The 20,475-nt window shown below is 42.8% G+C and overlaps 1 protein-coding gene across 1 annotated transcript in view; it reads left to right on the top strand.

Moving 5' to 3' along the window:
- Positions 1-20,475, top strand: part of LOC139250262 (serine/threonine-protein kinase MRCK alpha-like) — a gene marked incomplete at its 3' end in the record, with an annotated part of 472,269 nt that overhangs the window by 23,713 nt on the left and 428,081 nt on the right. The window contains exon 2 of the mRNA XM_070872760.1: positions 15,542-15,633. Within this exon, the coding sequence (XP_070728861.1) occupies positions 15,571-15,633 (63 nt within the window). The remainder of the gene's footprint in view (positions 1-15,541; positions 15,634-20,475) is intronic.

The following is a 20,475-nucleotide window of genomic DNA, read 5'->3' as shown; positions in this document are numbered from 1 at the left end:
GTTTCTGGAGGTGCAGGCAGAGAGGGGATGGATGACCGCCAGACAGACAAGGAGGACCAAGCAGGTAGGGCAGGAATCCTCTTGAGTGCGTCTCGCTCTCCAACCAGTATTCAGTTCTGGAAAGATGGTTCCTCTGGGGAATGCAGCCAAAGCCAAGTCCACGGGGGGGGGGGGGGGGGGGGGGGGAGGGTGGAGAGGATGGAGAGGAAGAAGCTTGGAAGAGCAATAGTGGGATTCTTTAGTTAGGGAAACTGACGGGCGACTCTGCGGCTGCAGACGTGACTCCAGGATAGTATGTTGCCTCCCTGGTGCCATGGTCAAGGATGTCACTGAATTCTGAGAGGGGAGGGTGACCAGTATGGTACCATATTGGTACTAATGGCACAGGCAGAAAGAGGGATGAGGTCCTGCAGGCAGATTTTAGGGAGCTAGGAAAGATATTAAAAAGCAGGACTTCAAAGGTAGTAATCTCCAGATTACTCTTGGTGCCACGTGCTAGTGAGTACAGGAATAGAAGGATAAAGCAGATGGAGATATGGTGCAGAAGGGAGGGCTTCAAATTCCTGAGGCATTAGAACCATTTCTGAGGGAAGTGGGACCTGTACAAGCTGGACGGGTTACACCTCAACCGGGGAAGGGATAAATATCCTCACGGGTTGGGGTTTGTTTGTGCTATTAGGGAGGGTTTAAACTAGCTTGGCAGGGGAATGGGAACCTGAGCGATTTAGTTAGAGAAGCAAACCAGGAAAGATCAGTGACAGGATCGTCCGGAATCCGGACCTCGGGGCCTCACTGCTGCTGCCCTTGCCTCGCCCCGCTCGCCACCACTGCCCTTACCTCAGGGCCTTCTCATCAGCCCGTCCGAACACCACCTCCGTAATGGGGCAGGCTGGCCCGAATACCACCACCTCGGGAGTGGGGGGGGGGGGGGGCGCCGCCTGAACACCACCACCTCATCGGTGGAGCCCGCCCGAGCAGCTCCTCCTCGGCGGGCCCACCCAAACACCATCTCCTCGGTGGGGCACGCCCTAACAGCTCCTCGGCGGCGGGGCATGTCCGAACAGCAGCTTCTCAGCGGCAGGGCCCGCCCGAACACCTTCTCCTTGGCGGGGCCCACCCGAACAGCTCCTCGGTGGGGCCCCGCCTAGCGACCTCATCGACCGCGCCGGCCTGCCTGAACAGCTCCTCGGCGGGACCCCCCCCCCTTCTTTTTGATGTTCCAAAATCCAGAAATATCCAAACCTGGGCTCGGATATTTCCGAATTTGTGACGTCAGAAAGACGGTCGAAAGCCCGGAATCTGGAACGGCCTTGGTCTCGAGGGTTCCAGATTCTCGACGCTGCACCTTAATGCAAGGCGTCTAGGAAATAAGGTAGGTAGACACATGCTAGTATGATGATATAGCTATTACTCAGACATGGCTGAAAGAAGGACAGGAATGACAGCTCAACATTCCTGGTTACAGGGTTTTCAGAGATAGAGAGGGGGTTAAATAAAGGAGGGTGGGGTGGCAGTATTAGTTAAAGAAACACTTACAGCTGTGAGGAGGAATAATCTGTTAAAAAGATCATCAAATGAGGCCATATGGGTTGAATTAAAGAACAAAAAAGGGGTGTTCTGTAGACCCCCAAACAGTCCGAGGGAGATAGAAGAGCAAATTTGTCGGCAAATTTCTGACGAGTGCAAAAACAATAGGGCAGTAATAGTGGGGGATTTCAATTACCCTAATATTAACTGGGATGCTATCAGTGTGAAAGGTATAGAGGGCACAGAATTCCTAAATTGCATTCTGGAGAACGTCTTTAGCCAATACATAGCAAACCCAACAAAAGGTGGCTGGGGGGCGGGGCAGGGGGCAGATCTGGATTTAGTTTTAGGGAATGAAATTGAGCAGGTGGAAGGACCTTCAGTGGGAGAGCATTTTTGTGCTAGCGACCATATTTCAGTTAGCTTTAGCATAATTGTAAATAAGGACAAAGATAAAACAGGAGTATGGGTTCTAAATTGGGGGAAGGCCAATTTTACTAGGTTGAGAAGTGATTTAGCAAAAGTGGACTGGAAACAGCTACATGGAGGGAAATCAGTGTCAGAGCAATGGGAGGCATTCAAGAAAGAGATACATGTAGTTCAGGGTAAACATGTTCCCACAAAGAAAAAGGGTAGAATTGCCAAATTTAGAGCACCTTAAATGACCAGGTGCATAAAAGGCAAGATAAGGCAAAAAAGGGAAGCTTGTATTAGATCTCGAGAGCTCAATACTGCAGAAAGCCTGGAAGAGTATAGAAAGTGTAGGGGTGAAATGAAGGAAATTAGGAAAGCAAAGAGAGGGCATGAAAAAATACTGGCAAGTAGAATCAAAGAAAACCCAAAGATGTTTTATAATTGCATAAAGAGCAAGAGGATAACTAAGGACCTATTAGTGCCAAAATGGTGATCTATGTGTGGAGGCGGAGGATGTGGGTAAGGTACTTAATGAATGCTTTGCAGTTGTCTTCGCAAAAGAGGGGGACGACGTTGAGGTTAAGGAGGAAGATAGTGAAATATTGGATGAAATATATCTTAGCAATTTCCTCCCTTGCTTCTTTTAATATCCTATCATTTTCCAACCCTCCCTGGCACAGGAGTGGTGCCAGAGGATTGGAGAACTGCTAATGTTGTATCATTGTTTAAAAACAGGAGGAAGGGATAAACCAAGTAATTACTGGCCAGTTTAACCTAGGTGGCTGGAAAATTATTGGAATCAATTCTGAGGGACAGTATAAGCCTTCATTTAGAAAGACACAGATTAATCAAGGACTGTCAGCATGGATTTGTTAAGGGAAGGTCGTGTCTGACTAACTTGATTGAACTTTTTGAGGAGGTAACAAGGAGGGTCGATGAGGGTAGTGCGTTTGATGTAGTGTATATGGATTTTCGCAAGGCTTTTGACAAGGTCCCACATGGCAGGCTGATCAAAAAAGTAAAAGCCCATGGGATCCAAGGGAGAGTGGCAAATTGGACCCAAAATTGACTCAGTGGCAGGAAACAAAGGGAAATGATTGATGGATGTTTTTGCGACTGGAAGGCTGTTTCCAGTGGGGTTCCGCAGGACTCGATACTCAGTCCCTTGCTTTTTGTAATATTCGGACCCGTGCCTTTAACCTCGTTTTACACTTCCATCTCATGCTTTTTCTCTCGTTCCCTCAATGGTCAATATCTAACGCGTTGTAAAATTGTTGTGAAGCGCTTTGGGACGTTTTACAATGTTAAAGGCGCGATGTAAATAAGTTATTATGATAATGGTTTAGACTTAAATGTAGGGGGCATAATAAGGAAATCTGCAGATAATACAAAAATTGCCTGTTTGGTTGACAAGTGAAGAGGAAAGTTCTAGACTGCAGGAAGATATCCATGAACTGGTCAATTGAGCAGAAAAGTGGAAAATGGAATTCAATCCAGAAAAGTGTGAGGTAATGCATTTGGAGAGGGCTAACAATGCAAGGGAATACATAATGAATGGGAGGATACTGATAGGTGTGGAGGAACAGAGGGACCTTTGAGTGTATGTCCACAGATCCTTAAATGTAGCAGGACAGGCTGATAAGGTAGTTAAAAAAGCATGCGGAATGTTTTTTTTTATTAGTCGAGGCATAGTGTTAGAAATCAGGGGTGTACAAAATGTATATGGTTATGCGACTAAAACTGTGACGCGAAGAATGCTGTGTTTAAATGGCTATGTTCGAACTGGAGACTAAGAATCTCTTCAGACCAAATAGATGCTTAGAAATGGTAATGTTTTGGTGCCCTGCTGAGATGTTATAGCATTCTGCACTTTGACAACCATTATCTGTTTTCAAGTTAAGACTTCAACTTTGTTTATGTATCTTTAATTTAACCAACTAAGTGCGCTCTCATTTTTAACAACAACAATTTGTATTTATATAGCGCTTTTAACGTCGTGAAATGTCCCAAGGCGCTTCACAGGAGTATTATGAGATTTTATAAGTTTGACACTGCATAAATAGAAATTAGCGCAGGTGAAGAGGTATGTTTTAATTAGTGTCTTGAAGGAGGAAAGAGAGATAGAGAGGAGGAGAGGTTTAGGCAGGAAGTTCAAGAGTTTGCGGCTTAGGTAACAGAAGGCACGGCCACCAACGGTTGACCGATTATAATCAGGGTTGATCAAGAGGGCAGAATTAGAGGAAGCAGACATCTCTGGGTGTTGTGGCGCTGGAGGAGATCACAGAGATAGGGAGGGGTGAGACCATGGAGGGATTTGAAAACAAGGATGATAATTTTGAAATCGAGGTGTTGCTCAACCGGAAGCCAATGTAGGTCAGCAAGCACAGAGGTGATGGGTGAGCGGGACTTGGTGCGAGTTAGGACACGGGCAGCTGAGTTTTGGATCACCTCTAGTTTACATAGGGTAGAATGTGGGAGGTCAGCCAGAAATGCGTTAAAATAGTCAAGTCTAGAGATAACAAAGGCATGGATAAGCACTTCAGCAGCGGATGAGCTGAGGCAAGGGCGGAGACGGGCAATGTTACGGAGGTGAAATAGTTGGTCTTAGCGGCTATGTAGTCAAAAGCTCATTTCAGTGTCAAATATGACACCAAGGATGCCATCAGTCTGTTTCAGCCTCAGGCAGAGGTTGGGGAGAGAAATGGAGTCAGTGGTTAGAGAAGGGAGTTTGTGGCAGGGACTGAAAACAATGGCTTCGGTCTTCCCAATATTTAATTGGGAAAAATTTTTGCTCTTCCAGAACTGGATGTCGGACAAGCAGTCGGACAATTTCCAGACAGTGGAGGGGTTGAGAGAAGTGATAGTGATCCTTGGGGGACACCAGATGTAACAGTGCGGGGACGGTTAGAGAAACCATTGCAAGTGATTCTCTGGCTAAAATTAGATAGGCAAGAATGGAACCAGGCAAGTGCAGTTCCACCCAGCTGCATGATTCGGTGTAGCGGCTTTGGAGAAGGATAGAGTGGTCAACTGTGTCAAAGGCTGCAGACAAGTCAAGAAGGACACGGAGGGATAGTTTGCCTTTGTCACAGTTACAAAGGATGTATTTGTGACTTTGATGAGGGCCGTTTCGGTACTGTGGCAGGCGCGGAAACCAAATTGGATGGATTCAAACATGGAATTGCGAAAAAGATGGGCATGGATTTGGGAGGGCACAGCACGTTCAAGGACTTTGGAGAGGAAAGTGAGGTTGGAGATGGGCCGGTTGTTTGCAAGAACTGAGGAGTTGAGGGATTTTTTTTGAGGCGAGGGGTGATGAGGGCAGATTTAAGGGAGAGGGGGACAGTACCTAATGAGAGAACTATTTACAATGCCAGCTAACATGGGAGCTGGAAAAAGAAGTTGGGTGGTCAGCAGTTTGGCAATTAACAATCAAGTTATATTGCTAAGGTAGGAATTGGAGATGGCTTAACAGAACTACTTGCGGAAATAATTAAAAGTTATTGAATAAAGAAAGACTTAGAATGGAAGGAAGTTGAGCAAGTTAATGTAAACACAGCAGTTTAGTAGGTCATAAAGCAGGTAACAACTGATTGAAGTAAGACAGTTTTCTGGTTTGGGCCTCATGATTGTACCCAAGAGGATAGGGACGAGAAAAAATACACAAATTCCAAAAGAAGAAATTCTGAGAAAGTACAAACAGAAAAGACATGTGGACAAGTACATGAGACATCTTTAGGGAGGGCTTTGACACAAGAATCAAGAGAAGGAACTCAAAGCCCCATTGGATATTGAGTTTTTAGAGGAACTTCTATGTCAAAAAGTCTTGTCAATATTTCTTTCCAGGCCCACCCCTAAAAAGAGAATAAAAGGGATACTTCTAAAAGAGAGCTTTTCAATAAAGACGGTAGGGGTTGGTCAAACATTCTTCGAGACTGATTCCATGCTTACCGAAGGAGGCTCTAGACGAAAGAAAGAGAACTGCTCACATGTGACATCCGTTTGACCCATCGGATCGGTATCAGCTGCTTGTCACGGTCGTATGTGTTATATTCCGTCTTAAACTCTGATTAAACACAATGGGCTCAATTTTGGCCAGGAGTTCCGTTTTTTTTTGGAGTAACCTGCTTTTTCTGGCGTAACATAAAAATCCCCAGTTTCCTCAATCAGTTTGCACCAGCGTAACTCATTTAGTTACGTTTTTTTTAGGTTAGTCTTTTTTCTCTCTAAAGGGGGCGTTACCAGCCCCCTAGCCAGTTCTGCCCATTTAGGCAACTTTGGACATCGAATATTTACTCCATTTCTACTTAGGCCAGCGTATGTGGCCACTTGAGAAAAGTGTGCCTAAAAACGGGCTTAGCGAAAATTGAGGCCAATATACCCACCACATTGATTTACAGTCGATCCTGATTATTAAAGTGACCAGAGATAGCCTTAACTTGGCAATTTCTAACAATAGAATATAAAAGCAGGGAAGTTCTGTTAGAACTGTATACAACACTAGTTAGGCCACCGCTTGAGTACTGCATATAGTTCTGGTCACCACATTACAGGAAAGATGTGATTGCACTAGAAAGGGTCCAGAGGAGATTTATAAGGATGTTGCCAGAACTGGAAAAAATTTAGCTATGAGGAAAGATTGGATAGGCTGGGGTTGTTTTCTTTGGAACAGAGGTGGCTGAGGGGAGATTTAATTGAGGTGTATGAAATTATGAGGGGCCTGGATAGAGTGGATTGGAGGGACCTGTTTCCCCTAGCAGAGGGGTCAATAACCAGGGGCATAGATTTAAAGTCAGGGGATTAGAGGGGAGATGAGGACAGAATTTGTCACCCAGAGGGTGAGTGGGGGTCTGGAACTCACTGCCTGAAAGGGTGATAGAGGGAGAAACCTTCATCACATTTTTAAAAAAAGAAAAAGAAAGACTTGAATATATATAGCGCCTTTCACGACCACCGGATGTCTCAAAGCGCTTTACAGCCAATGAAGTACTTTTGGAGTGTGGTCACTGTTGTAATGTAAGAAACATGGCAGCCATTTTACACACAGCAAGCTCCCACAAACAGCTATGTGATAATCACCAGATAATCTGTTTTTTTGTTGTTGATTGAGGGATAAATATTGGCCGGGACCCCGGGGATAACTCCCCTGTTCTTCTTCAAAATAGTGACAGTCGATCGACTTGAGAGAGATGACGGGGCCTTGGCTTAACGTCTCATCCGAAAGACGGCACTTCCGTCAAGTAGGACTTGAACCCAAAACCTTCTGACTCAAGTGAGAGTGCTACCCACTGAGCCAAAGCTGACACTGTAAAAAGCACTTGGATGTGCCTTGATCTACAGGGCTACAGACCTAGTGCTGGAAGGTGGGATTAGGCTGGGTAGCTCTTTTTCGACCGACACGGACACGATGGGCCGAATGGTCTCCTGTGTTGTAAATTTCTATGATCTTAAAAATAGAGCTAGGCCATTCACGAATGAAATAAGGATTCACTTTATCAGAAAGTGTAGTGGAAATCTGGAAATCTTTCCTCCAAAAGCTTGTTGCTGCTGTGGCAATTTTCAAGACTGAGGTCGCTAGATTTTTGTTAAGGAAAGATATCAAGGGATATGGAGCAATGGTGGTGAGTAAATGGATCAGCCGTGATCCCATTGAATTGCGCATGGGCTTGACCTAGTCCCTATTTCGTGTTCCAATGAAAGAAAGAACATGCATTTCTATAGTGTATTTCATGACCTCGGGATACTTACAGCCAATGAAGTATTTTTGGAGTGTAGTCACTGTTGTAGTGTGATAGCCAATTTACGCAAAGCAAGGTCCCACAGACAGCAATGAATTAATGACCAGATCATCGGTTTCATCGTGTTCATTGAGTGAACGAGGAGAACTCCTTCCCTTCTTCAAAGTAGTGCTATGGGATCTTTTATATCCACTTGAGAGAGGGTAGACTGGGCCTCAGTTTCATATTTCATCTGAAAGACGGCACCTCCAACAGTATAGCACACTCTCAGTACTGCACTGGCGTGTCTAGATTTTGTGCTCAAGTCTCTGGAATGTGGCTTGAACCCGCAATCTTTTGACTCCCGAGATGAGAGTATCACCACTGAGCCAAGGTGAAGAAGATGTAGGGTTTCATAGGTAACCTGCATCCTTCCACTGACTCCTCAGCATTTAGTGAGTCTATTTTTGGAGCCACAGGATGTTCTTCCCAAGAGCTATGCTGTATTGGGTCTTTCAAAGTGAGTTGGCTCCATAGATGGAATTGAACCTTGGTTATAGAGTATGTTTGAGCCTGTGATCCCCATGTTGCTCAGGATACCAGTAAATGATTAATATGAAAAAAAAGTTTCCGTTCACTATTTTGCTGCAACTGGAAAGGAAACTAAATGAGGTTTTATTAAATATTTTTATTATTAGATCATGGTTATAATTCAAGATGTGATTTTTTTTTTATGGCATCTAGAACTCCGCAAACAGTATTCTTTTCTTTCAGCTTCATTTTTTAAAATTCAGGCTGCTTAAGCACATACTTCCTTCGAGCACCTATATCAGCCCTCTTGCCATGGTGTTTAAGTGTGGTCAGTGGGAATCTGCTGTTTGGTTGCATAGTCTGAAACGTATATTTTGATGCAGGAAGGAATCCCCATGCATGTCAAAGTAGAAAACTTGTAACAGATGACCAACAGTTGACACGATAGTGCAATTTCTAGTGAATCTGGGGCAGTTTCCTCTGTTAATATTAGAATATTTACATTAAAAATTATCCATTCTGGTTAATTTTAGACATTTTTAAATTGCAAATGATGGACTTTTTTTTTTAAAAAAAAAGCAAAATCACAGTGGCATTTAGATTTCCAACAGATCAATCCAGATCATCAATTCGTCCAAAAGTTGCACACTCTCATTTGACCTCTGGCCAGTTCACAGAGGCAATCTACCACCACCAGACCCGTTTCAGAGACATTACTCCTTCAGTTCACTACGTCCGGTAATCGTGAAAGGCGCTATATAAGTCTAAGTCTTTCTTTCTTTCAATTCCCTACACTTTCATGAAGATGCACTCTCTTCTTTCAATCGTTCCATACCATTCCTCTCTCAGCATGCTTGAACAGACTGCGTCTCTTTTCTCTTGAGGGGTGACCTAATAGAGGTCTTTAAAATCATGAAAGGTTTTGATCGTAGATAGATTCAGAGAGTGTTTCCACTTGTGGAGAAGAGCATAACCAGAGGCCATCAATATATGATATTCACCAAAAATCCAAATAGGGAATTCAGAAGAAACTTATTTATCCAAAGAATGGTGAGAGTGTGGAACTCACTACCACAGGGAGTGGTTGAAGCCATTAGTATGGTTGCATTTAAGGGGAGGGTGGACAAGCATATGAGGGAGAAGGGAATCGAGGGTTATGTTGATGGATTCAGATGAGGAAAGACGGGAGGAGGCTCGAGTGAAGCATTAACGCCGGCTTGGACGTTGGGCCGAACGGCCTGTTTCTTTGCCGTATATCTTATGTAACCTGACACTCTCCTCCCTCGGTCAAACCTGATACTCTCCTCCCTCGGTCCAACCTGACACCCTGCTCCCTCAGTCCAACCTTACCACAAGGACTCTGAGTAGGAGCAAACAGTGACATGTGGTCCATTGTCGCAGAAAGTTGAAGGCTGGCATATATGAAGGATCCCAGCCAACCATTCCTGCCCATAGTATTGCAACCATCAAACAATTCAGCTGATATTAGTACAAGTCATTCCTTACAAGGAAACCCACTCAAGACTGGGATTCTAACTGTGGTCCCCATGCAGGAGATCCATAGTTTGGTGCTGCATTGTTTAAAAAAAATAGCTGCCTTTTAAATCAAGAGTACTGAGTATACCCTGGAGTGATTAGTGTTTGAAAGGGAGAAACAGCTACTAAGATTCTAGTTTTAGGTAAGACTAACTTCAACGGAATGAGATGGGGACTGTTCATAGTAAACTAGGCAAATCTGTTATTGGGTAAAATGACAGACGATCAGTGGGAGATGTTGAAAAAATATTTTAATGTGATATAGAAGCAGTTTATACCTGAGGGACAAGAGCTCGACTTGCCAAAAAAACAGCCATGGATGACTGAAGAGGTAAGGGACAGCATAAAACGAAAAGAAAAAGCCTACAAAAATGCAAAAAATAGCACAGATCCTGGCGAATGGGAAAGATACAAAGAATAGCAAAGGGTCACAAAACCGATAGTAAGAGTTGCAAAAGGGGAGTATGAAAATAAACTTGCAAGGGGTATCAAAATCAACACAGAATTTTTACAACTATATTAGGAAAAAGAAGGTACTCAGAAGCAATGTTGGCCCATTAAAAAATATTGCTGATATTGTCAATGATAAGGAAATGGCAGACATGTTGAATAATTACTTTGAGTCAGTATTTACAGTAGAGGAAGAGGATATTATGCCAGAAATCCCAAGGAAACTAATATTGAATCAGGGACAGGGTAGTCTCAATAAAATTTATATAAATTAAATAAAAGTAATGAAGAAAATAATGGCACTAAAGAGTGGTAAATCCCCATGACCATTTACAATCAAAGTTCTCTCAATTCAGGAACTGTTCCTTTATGTTGGAAAATTGCACATGTCACTCCACTATGTAAGAATGGCGAAAGAGGGAAACCAGGGAATTATAGACCAGTTAGTCTAATATCTGTTGTCAGGAAATTACTAAAAGGATAGGGTGACCACGCATCTCAAATTTTCAGTTGATCAAAGAGAGCCAGCATGGATTAGTGAAAGGTAGATCATGCCTGGCAAACCTGATTGAATGTTTTGAGGAGGTGACTAAAGTAGTGGACAGGAGAATGTCTCGGAGAATTTTTATGGACTTCCAGAAGGTATTTGATAAAGTTCCACATAAGAGACTGTTAACAAAGGTAGAAGCCTGTGGAATTGAAGACACCTTGTTAGGAAATTGGCTGAGTGGTAGAAGACCGAGAGTAGGGATAATGGGTAGGTATTCTAATTGGCAGGATGTGAATAGTGGTGTTCTGCAGGGATATGTGTTGGGGGTTCAACTATTCACTGTATTTATTAATGCCTTAGATGATGGCATAGAAAGACATATTTTCAAATTTGCTGAGGACATAAAGATAGGCAGCATTATAGGCAGTGTAGATGAAAGCATAAAATTGCAAAGGGGTATCGATAGATTAAGTGAATGGGCAAAACTGTAGCAAATAGATTTCAATGTGGGCAAATGTGAGGACAGCCCCTTTGGACTTAAAAATAATTTCTAAATGGTGAAAAAGCTAAAAACAGTGGACGTCCAACGAGACTTGGGGGTCCAGGTACATCATTAAAATGGTCACAGTCTAAGGATAAGGGGTAAGCCATTTAGGACTGAGATGAGGAGAAACTTCTTCACTCAGTGAGTTGTTAATCTGTGGAATTACCTACGCAGAGAGTTGTTGATGCCAGTTCATTTGATATATTCAAGAGGGAATTAGATATGGCCCTTACAGCTAAAGGAATCAAGGGATATGGAGAAAGAGCAGGAAAGGGGTACTGAGGTGAATGATCAGCCATGATCTTATTGAATGGTGGTGCAGGCTCGAAGGGCCGAATGGCCTACTCCTGCACCTATTTTTTATGTTTCTATGAACAGGTACAGAAAATAATCAAAAAGGCTAATGGTATCTAGATATAAAGGCCACATTCCATTAGCCTTTTTGATTATTTTCTGTACCTGTTCATGACCATTTTAATGATCTATGTACCTGGACCCCCAAGCCTCGGTGTCACATAAATGGTTACTGCACAAGATATAAGTTCACGGGGTTGGGGATAATATATTAGCATGGATAGACGATTGGCTACCTAACAGAGAACAGAGAGTCGGGATAAATAGTTAATTCTCTGGTTGGCAACCAGTAACTAGTGGGGTGCCGTAGGGATCAGTGCTGGGACCCCAACTATTTACAATATTAACGACTTGGAAGAAGGGACTGAGTGTAATGTAGCCAAGTTTTCTGACGATACAAAGATGGGAGGAAAAGCAATGTGTGAGGAGGACACACAAAATCTGCAAAAGGACATAGACAGGCTAAGTGAGTGGACAAAAATTTGGCAGATGGAAAGTGTGAGTGGCAGAAAAAAAATCAAAGAGCAAGTTATTATTTAAATGGAGAAAGATTGCAAAGTGCCGCAGTACAGCGGGACCTGGGGGATCCTGTGCATGAAACACAAAAGGATAGTATGCAGGTACAGCAAGTGATCAGGAAGGCCAATGGTATCTTGGCCTTTATTGCAAAGGGGATGGAGTATAAAAGCAGGGAAGTCTTGCAACAGCTATATAAGGTATTGGTGAGGCCACACCTGGAATACTGCGTGCAGTTTTGGTTTCCATATTTACGAAAGGATATACTTTGGAGGCAGTTCAGAGAAGGTTCACTAGGTTGATTCCGGGGATGAGGGGTTTGACTTATGAGGAAAGGTTGAGTAGGTTGGGCCTCTACTCATTGCAATTCAAAGAATGAGAAGTGATCTTATCGAAACGTATAAGATTATGAGGGGGCTTGATAAGGTGGATGCAGAGAGGATGTTTCCACTGATGGGAGAGACTAGAACTAAAGGGTATGATCTTAGAATAAGGGGCCGCCCATTTAAAACAGATGAGGAGAAATTTCTTCTCTGAGGTTTGTAAATCTGTGGAATTCGCTGCCTCAGAGAGCTGTGGAAGCTGGGACATTGAATAAATTTAAAACAGAAATAGACAGTTTCTTAAACGATAAGGGGTTATGGGGAGCGGGCGGGAAGTGGAGCTGAGTCCATGATCAGATCAGCCATGATCTTATTGAATGGCGGAGTAGGCTCGAGGGGCCGTGTGGCCTACTCCTGTTCCTATTTCTTATGTTCTTAGACTAGAATACAAGGGGGTAGAGGTTATGCTGTAGCTATACGAAGCACTAGTTAGACCACGCCTGTGAGTAGTTCTGTTAGCACCACACCTTATTGTCCTTGGAGAGAGTGCAGTGTAGGTTTACCAGAATGATACCCGGAATTCAAGGGTTGAGTTACGAGAAGAGATTAGAACATAAACATAAGAACATAAGAATTAGGAACAGGAGTAGGCCATCTAGCCCCTTGAGCCTGCTCCGCCATTCAACAAGATCATGGCTGATCTGGCCGTGGACTCAGCTCCACTTACCCGCCCGCTCCCCTTAACCCTTAATTCCCTTGTTGGTTAAAAATTTATCTATCTGTGATTTGAATACATTCAATGAGCTAGCCTCAACTGCTTCCTTGGGCAGAGAATTCCACAGATTCACAACCCTCTGGGAGAAGAAATTCCTTCTCAACTCGGTTTTAAATTGGCTCCCCCGTATTTTGAGGCTGTGCCCCCTAGTTCTAGTCTCCCCGACCAGTGGAAACAACCTCTCTGCCTCTATCTTGTCTATCCCTTTCATTATTTTAAATGTTTCTCGAAGATCACCCCTCATCCTTCTGAACTCCGACAAGTAAAGATCCAGTCTACTCAATCTATCAAATTTGGGTGTTTTCCCTAGAATTTAGAAGGTTATGGGGTGATCTGATCAAAGTTTTCAAGATATTAAGGAGAACTGATAGGGTAGATAGAGAGGAATTATTTCCGCTGGTTGGGGATTCTTGGACTAGGGGGCATAGTCTAAAAATTAGAGCCAAACTGTTCGAGTGAAATTAGGAAATACAGGGTGAAAGAAGTTTTGAACTCTCTCCTGCAAACGGCAATTGCTTCCCAATCAATTGATAATTATAAATCTGAGATTGATAGATTTTTGTTAACAAAATGTATTAAGGGTTATGGGCCAACGGTGGATATATGGAGTTTGGTCGCAGATCAACAATGATCTCCCTGAATGGCGGAACAGGCTCGATGGGCTAAATGGCAGCCTCCTGTTCCTATATTCCGATGATTACAAGGCTGGGTGCTCAGGTAATGCTGCTGCAAGAGCAAAGCTCACTGCTCGATTTAAAATTCTGCCTGAGCTCTGAACAGAGATTGCACTATATCACTTTTTTTTTTCATAACCTACACCGCAAACGTCATGGGGCCTGTTGAGTGTTTTTAGTCCTATCTCTTCCCTCATCAACCAGTGGCCAACATCATGAAGGATTTTGATAGTGCTTAATATAGTTAAATTCTCCAGCTTCCACACTGGAGGTTTTACATTCATGACATGATTGAGTGCTCGTCAACAGTTGAAGTGCACTTGTCACTATAATTGATATCTTCAATCATGCAACGCCACTTAAGGCATGGCAGAACCCCAGATTACTTGGATGTAGTTGCGTGGGTTCAATCATGTGTGCGTCATATGATAAGAACCTACATGCAGAACATTTCCTGGCATCTTGCCTGATCACTACAGGGAATTTATTTACCAACATGACTCCAGACAGTGAAAGAAAGAACTTGTATTTATATAGCGCCTTACATGACCTCTGGGTGGTTACTGATGTTTACTCTCTCTCATACTGCAATAGTGGGCACATCCTTCTTCCCTCCCTCCCCCCCCCCCCCCCATCTCAAAAGATTTGGTGGTTATTACCCATTTCCTTTCAGTAAATAGTAGTAAATTTATAGTCCTTATTTTCCCTATTCCCCAAAGCATTGGTAGTTTTTTGCATCTACACGCCAGCTTGTATCTTGGCGTATTGTTCAGGTATGTAAGATTAGATTTTTAATTTTTCTCATATGTTTACTGTTGCCTGTTCCCAACCAAGGTCCTTTTTTAATGATGCTGAGGTTTAAATGCTATGATGATGATGACTAAACTAATGTGCTGAACATGTCAAGAGCTTGTCTGCCTGTGAATATAACAACCACCGTCTGCCCCACCTGTGACCGAGACTGTAGGTCCCGCATTGGACTCATCAATTACCTGAGAACTCATAGTGTGGAAGCAAGTCATCCTCGACTCCAAGGGACTGCCTAAGAAGAAGACGACTAGAAAAAATGCTCCAAAATATTGTAAAAAGATCTAGCAGAATGCAAACAGATAATTTAACTAAAGTTACGTGAAATTTTGGATAGCTCACAGTGCATTACAATGCATTTAGCATTCTGCTGTGGTGATTGCAACTACTAGTGCATCAGTGATGCAAGGAGGACGCAAGGGTTGCAGTACGAGATGGCAGAGATCAGCTCTTTTCAAGCAGTTAGAGTAGAATGGTGGTACAGAAGGTTAGGATTTTTTGGTATATTTGTGGTTGTGGGACAGGGGTTGGTGGGGTGGGGGGGGGGTGGGGGAGAGCGGCGGAAAGAAATGAAAGGCAGGGTTTGAAAAGGATACATGAACAGCTGTTGGTTGCAGGCTTGAGGATTTTTCAACCTCCCCCCCCCACCCCACTCCGCACCCACTCGTTCTCTGATCTAGTGAGAGTTGGTACATGCCACAAGCATTAGGGTGAATGTTGTCTATGCTGGCTTTGGTCTCTTCAGATTTGCTGTCAGAGTCCATGGCAATAATTTATTTACAAGCTGTTTGTTAGCTCCAGTTCCTTTTCTGTGCTGTGTATCAACACTTTCCTCAGCGTTCCTTTAAAGTGAAGTAATGTTTGTGTTTTTGTTCTGTTTCAGCCAAACCTTTCACTGTTAAGGTGAAGCAGATGCGGCTCCACAAGGAAGACTTTGAAATCCTGAAAGTCATTGGCCGAGGAGCATTTGGTGAGGTAAGCATTCGCTGGCTTGGTGTCTGCAGCGGTCTCCTGGAAGTGTACACATGCTTGTGTGGAAATCCTTGGTGGCATTGCTCGGCACGTGCCGCTCAGCTTGCATCCAGCTTCAGTTTGGTTGTTAATCGCACTCCCGAGTGATTTGGAGCAGGCATGTGGTTCTTTCTGTGTTACAGTTGACGCAGGAGTGTTGACTGGTAGTGTTGTTTAGTATTTATTTGCCATTTCTGTCGAATGGAAAGTGGCCAGCCGAAGGAAACTTATCCATTCGTCAGTTCACCAAGGCTCTATTTCAGAAACATCAGTAACGCTGCAAGTATTTATTATAGGTGCAACTTGCTGCATGCTTTTTGATAATGCCACTCATAACAGAAATATTAAAAACACATGCACATTTCAGAAACTTGAGATGTTTTTTATTAATCGAAGATTTCAGACTTGCATGATTTTATTCCTACCCCTTTGTCCTCCCAGGCCATACATTGACTGTGGTCAAGTAGGAGAGCAATCTGTTGCTGCTCTGAACCAACAGCTGGGAGTTATACGACGGCTAAGGCTTCTCTTACTCTTTCTTTGCCTCTGGAGAACTTTCACAGCCTTATGCATCATCAGTCTAGTGGGGTATTGTAGGCATAAACCCGTAACCCGCAACTCCCGAGGCACAGTGACACTTAGCCTACAATTATGGATACTATCTGATTAAAATATTGAATATCAAATGTATCTTTTAATGTTCATGCTATTTTAAATGGAGTCATTTTGCTATCCTTAAATGTCAATTTTTTAAAAATAATATCAACCATGATTTAGCCATTAATGGCACAGACCCGTACAGTGCCATCCTGCTAATGGCACAAAGTTTTGAAAGTTCATACACATTTATCAAAAATATTATGGTAGTTCTGTATCCTTTCCTTACATCAGTTCTCCCCCCCACCTTCCCATGTATTTTCCCTCAGGTTTCACTGTGATTATACTGAGCGCAGCCCTCTTAGAATCATAGAATCTTTCAGCATAAAAGAAGGCCCTTCGGCCCATTGTGCTCCTGTCGACTCTTTGACAGACCTGTCCAATTAGCCCCACTCCCCTGCTCTTTTCCCCATAGCTCTGCAATTTTTTTCCCCTTCAAGTATCTATCCAATTCTTTTTGAAAGTTATTCAATCTGCTTCCATCACCCTTTCAGTCAGTGTAAAACATTTTTTCTCATCTCCCCTCTGGTTCTTTTGCCAATTACTGTGAATCTTTGCCCTCTGCTTACCAACCCTCCTTGATTAGCTAGTTGAAGCCTTCCTAAGCCTGCATTTAATATGGATACAGTCGAGTTTAGGGATGTGGCGAGGCAATCTTTTTTTATTGAAATGCCCAATGTTGCCACTAATTTGTTTTGAATATATAATTTCAACATATTTTAAATATATGCAATTAACATCTGAATTTTAGTAAAAACTCCACTGCAGTATCCTGCAAGTTCCTTTGTCAGGGGTGGATGTGGAAATAAAATGAGTAAGACTTTTTTGAAAGCCATGGTGGAAAAAGCTCGTAAGAGTACACAATACAAACTTCATAAACTCTTTGTACCTAAGAAAGAATGTCATTACCAGTCTTGGTTGGAATGGTTTGAAGTCATTAAAACTGAATAGCAGCTGGGATGGAGTGAATTATGGTCTATAATGCATTCAAGGATGTTCTGATGGAATACAGAAATGAAAACGGGGGTAAATTTTCACTGTTTCGTTTCCACTCAAACTTCCTGTCGCCTAACTGCTGAACAGTACTATTTTACACTTCCATTTGGAAGTGGTGGATGGCTGTGTCTGTGTAGTCCAGCACTGAACACCACGTGGAATCAAAATTACTTTTAAGAAGAGTTAGTGTCAGCATGACTCAGTGGTAGCACATTCACATTCTGAATCAGAGGCTTGTGGGTTAGATTCACTTACCTTCAGCCTCTGGTTGATGCTGCTTCCCAGGATCAAGCCTTGTTGAATGCCGTGTCCTCAGTGATGCACTTGATACCAGTGTACATTGTATTCTAACGTGTTACTTCCAAAGGCATGAAGCCAGCTTACCCCCCTATTTGAAAAGCCTTGATGTGACTCTCTGATTTTCTACAATGGTATCATGAATTAAAGGATATCTGAATCATATTTAACCCAGGCATAAAGAAGACCAAGTTTTGGCTCTGCAGAAAAGTGTAGTCACTGTTGTAAGGTTGGCAAATGCAGCAGCCAATTTGCACACAGCAATAGCCCGCAAATAGCAAATGAGATAAAAGTACAGATAATCTGTTTTAGTGCTGTTAGTTGAGGAATGAAAGTTAGCCGGGCTACCGGGAGAACTCGCTGCTCTTATTTGACAAGGGCCATGGAATCTTTTACATCTTATTCGAAAGACAGCAACTCCAACAATACTCCCTCGGTACTGCAGTACATCAGCCAGATTATGTTCTCAAATCCTGGAGTGATTCTAAAGCCACAATCTTCCCACATATAGATGCTGGCTCAGTTAGTGGCGTCTTAGCCTCTATTTCTTATTCTTGAAGTAGAATTCTTTTGGTGCTAATAACTTTCATTGATATTGCATTCCAAGGTTCTTCACAAGAAAGGGTGGAGAAAACAGATACGTAGCAAAAGTTAGGAGATGTTTTGGGGAAGTCGCCTGACTTGGGAGAAATCTTTTAGAAGGTGGGGAGAGATGTTGCATGTTTGCGGGGATTAAATAGAGAATTCCAGAGCATAGGACATTGATAGCTAAAGGCTTTGCCATTAGTGCTGAGCAAAGGGAGGATCCAGAGGAACAGAGGTTGCAGGCTGGCACAAAAAGTTGGAGGATGTGGCAGAGGTAAGGTGGGGCGAGGTCATAGATGGATTTATAAATGAGTATTCGAAAGTCAATGTGTTGGGTATTAGAAGTCTGTTAGGTCACAGGTGAGTTGGACTTATTACAGGAAAGGGAGGCTTTTACTCCCATGAATTAAAGATGGGCAGACAACAGGAATATGCAGGAAGAAGCCCCATACATTTTCTCCATCTATCTGACAGCAGTGATGACCTGTCAGTGATTCATTGTGGGAGTTTGGCATGTTAATTGTTTGATCGGGTGGTTCTCTCGCCAGTGCAAGGTTCTGACTCATCAAAATGAATGGAGCTGCAGTGGGGCACAGACTGTGTCATGGTGCAACTCATATCGTCGGAGTGAATGTAATATACTCTTGCTTCCGCCTCCCCCACATTTCTGTTTCTTTTAAGTAATTTTACATAAGAACATAAGAAATGGGAGCAGGAGTCGGCCATTCAATAAGATCATGGCTGATCTGATCATGGACTCAGTTCCACTTCCCTGTCGCTCCCCATAACTCTTTACTCCCTTATCGCTCAAAAATCTCTCTATTTCCACCTTAAATATATTCAATGACCCAGCCTCCATAGCTCTCTGCGGCAGAGAATTCCACAGATTTACGATCCTCTAAGAGAAGAAATTTCTTCTCATCTCAGTTTTAAATGGGAGGCCCCTTATTCTGAGACTAAGACCCCTAGTTTTAGTTTCCCCTATGAGTGGAAATATCCTCTTTGCATCCACCTTGTCGTGCCCCCTCATTATCTTACATGTTTCGATAAGATCATCTCTCATTCTTCTGAACTCCAATGTGTATAGGCTCAACCTATCCTCATAAGTCAACCCCCTCATCTATGGAATCAACCTAGTGAACCTTCTCTGAACTACCTCCAATGCAAGTATATCCTTCCTTAAATACGGAAACCAAAACTGGGTGTGGCCTCATTGTGATATATTCACAGAACACAGCACACACAGCTTCCGAACATGGCAGGCAGCTCTGTCGGAAGTCTCCGGAATTGCCTGGTTCTGTTTTATTATTAACTATGCAATTGCAGTACAAAATACGTCCACATCCACAGTGTGGAGCTACAAACATTACAAGCTTACAGACATTACACTTCTCCCTCCTTAATGAAGAAGCCATCATAACAAACATCATACATAACTTTCATGTTTACACATAACACAGGATATAGACTTTTTTTTTTCCATATTTACAAATTTAACTTTACCACTTGTTTTCTGTTTCGAAGAGGATACCTTTGCTCTCGAACAGAACCTTCCAAACATGATGTTGAATCTAAACTCATTCGAGGCTCATCCTGAGGAATGTTTTCCTCCACTGAATTTCCTTGATTTTCATTTGAACTCACTCTAACTTCAGGCTCTTTGTTTTCCTGATTCGGACTCAGACTTTCATTCTGATTCTCTCCTGGATTTGTTTCCTGTACATTGGATTTAGGATTTGCTACTGGTGTATCAAAACTATCTGATGAGTCAGAAATAATTGAATCATTCCCACCTTCAACTCCTTCCATGTCTGTAGGTAAAATATGATCAATATGAACAAACCTAACCTGTCCATTATCAAACATCTTTACCAAATATGTGCGAGGACCACATATCTTCACCACTCTTCCTGGTAACCACTTTAACCATTTATGGTGATGGTTCTTCACTCTCACCTTCTAGTTTAATTTCACACTTCTCTCTTTTACTCTACCTTTATCATGATTCTCTTTCTGTCTTAATTGTGTCTCTTCTACGGACTGTGCCAAATTTGGCTTTAACAACGAGAATCTGGTTCGAGGCTGTTGTTTGAGAAACAACTCTGCTGGTGTTCTACCAGTAATTGTATGAGGAGTATTTCGATATGTAATCAAAAAATTAGCCAATTTGTGATCCAATGACAACTGTCGTTTCCTTGGATTTGGATCTAACATTTCTTTTATGAGGGCATGTTTTACAATTTGTATAGTGCGCTCTGCTGCACCATTCGA

This window comes from Pristiophorus japonicus, unplaced genomic scaffold, assembly GCF_044704955.1.
Source record: "Pristiophorus japonicus isolate sPriJap1 unplaced genomic scaffold, sPriJap1.hap1 HAP1_SCAFFOLD_360, whole genome shotgun sequence".
NCBI classification, from domain to species: Eukaryota; Metazoa; Chordata; class Chondrichthyes; family Pristiophoridae; genus Pristiophorus; species Pristiophorus japonicus.
This window is presented reverse-complemented; position numbering and strand designations above follow the sequence as displayed.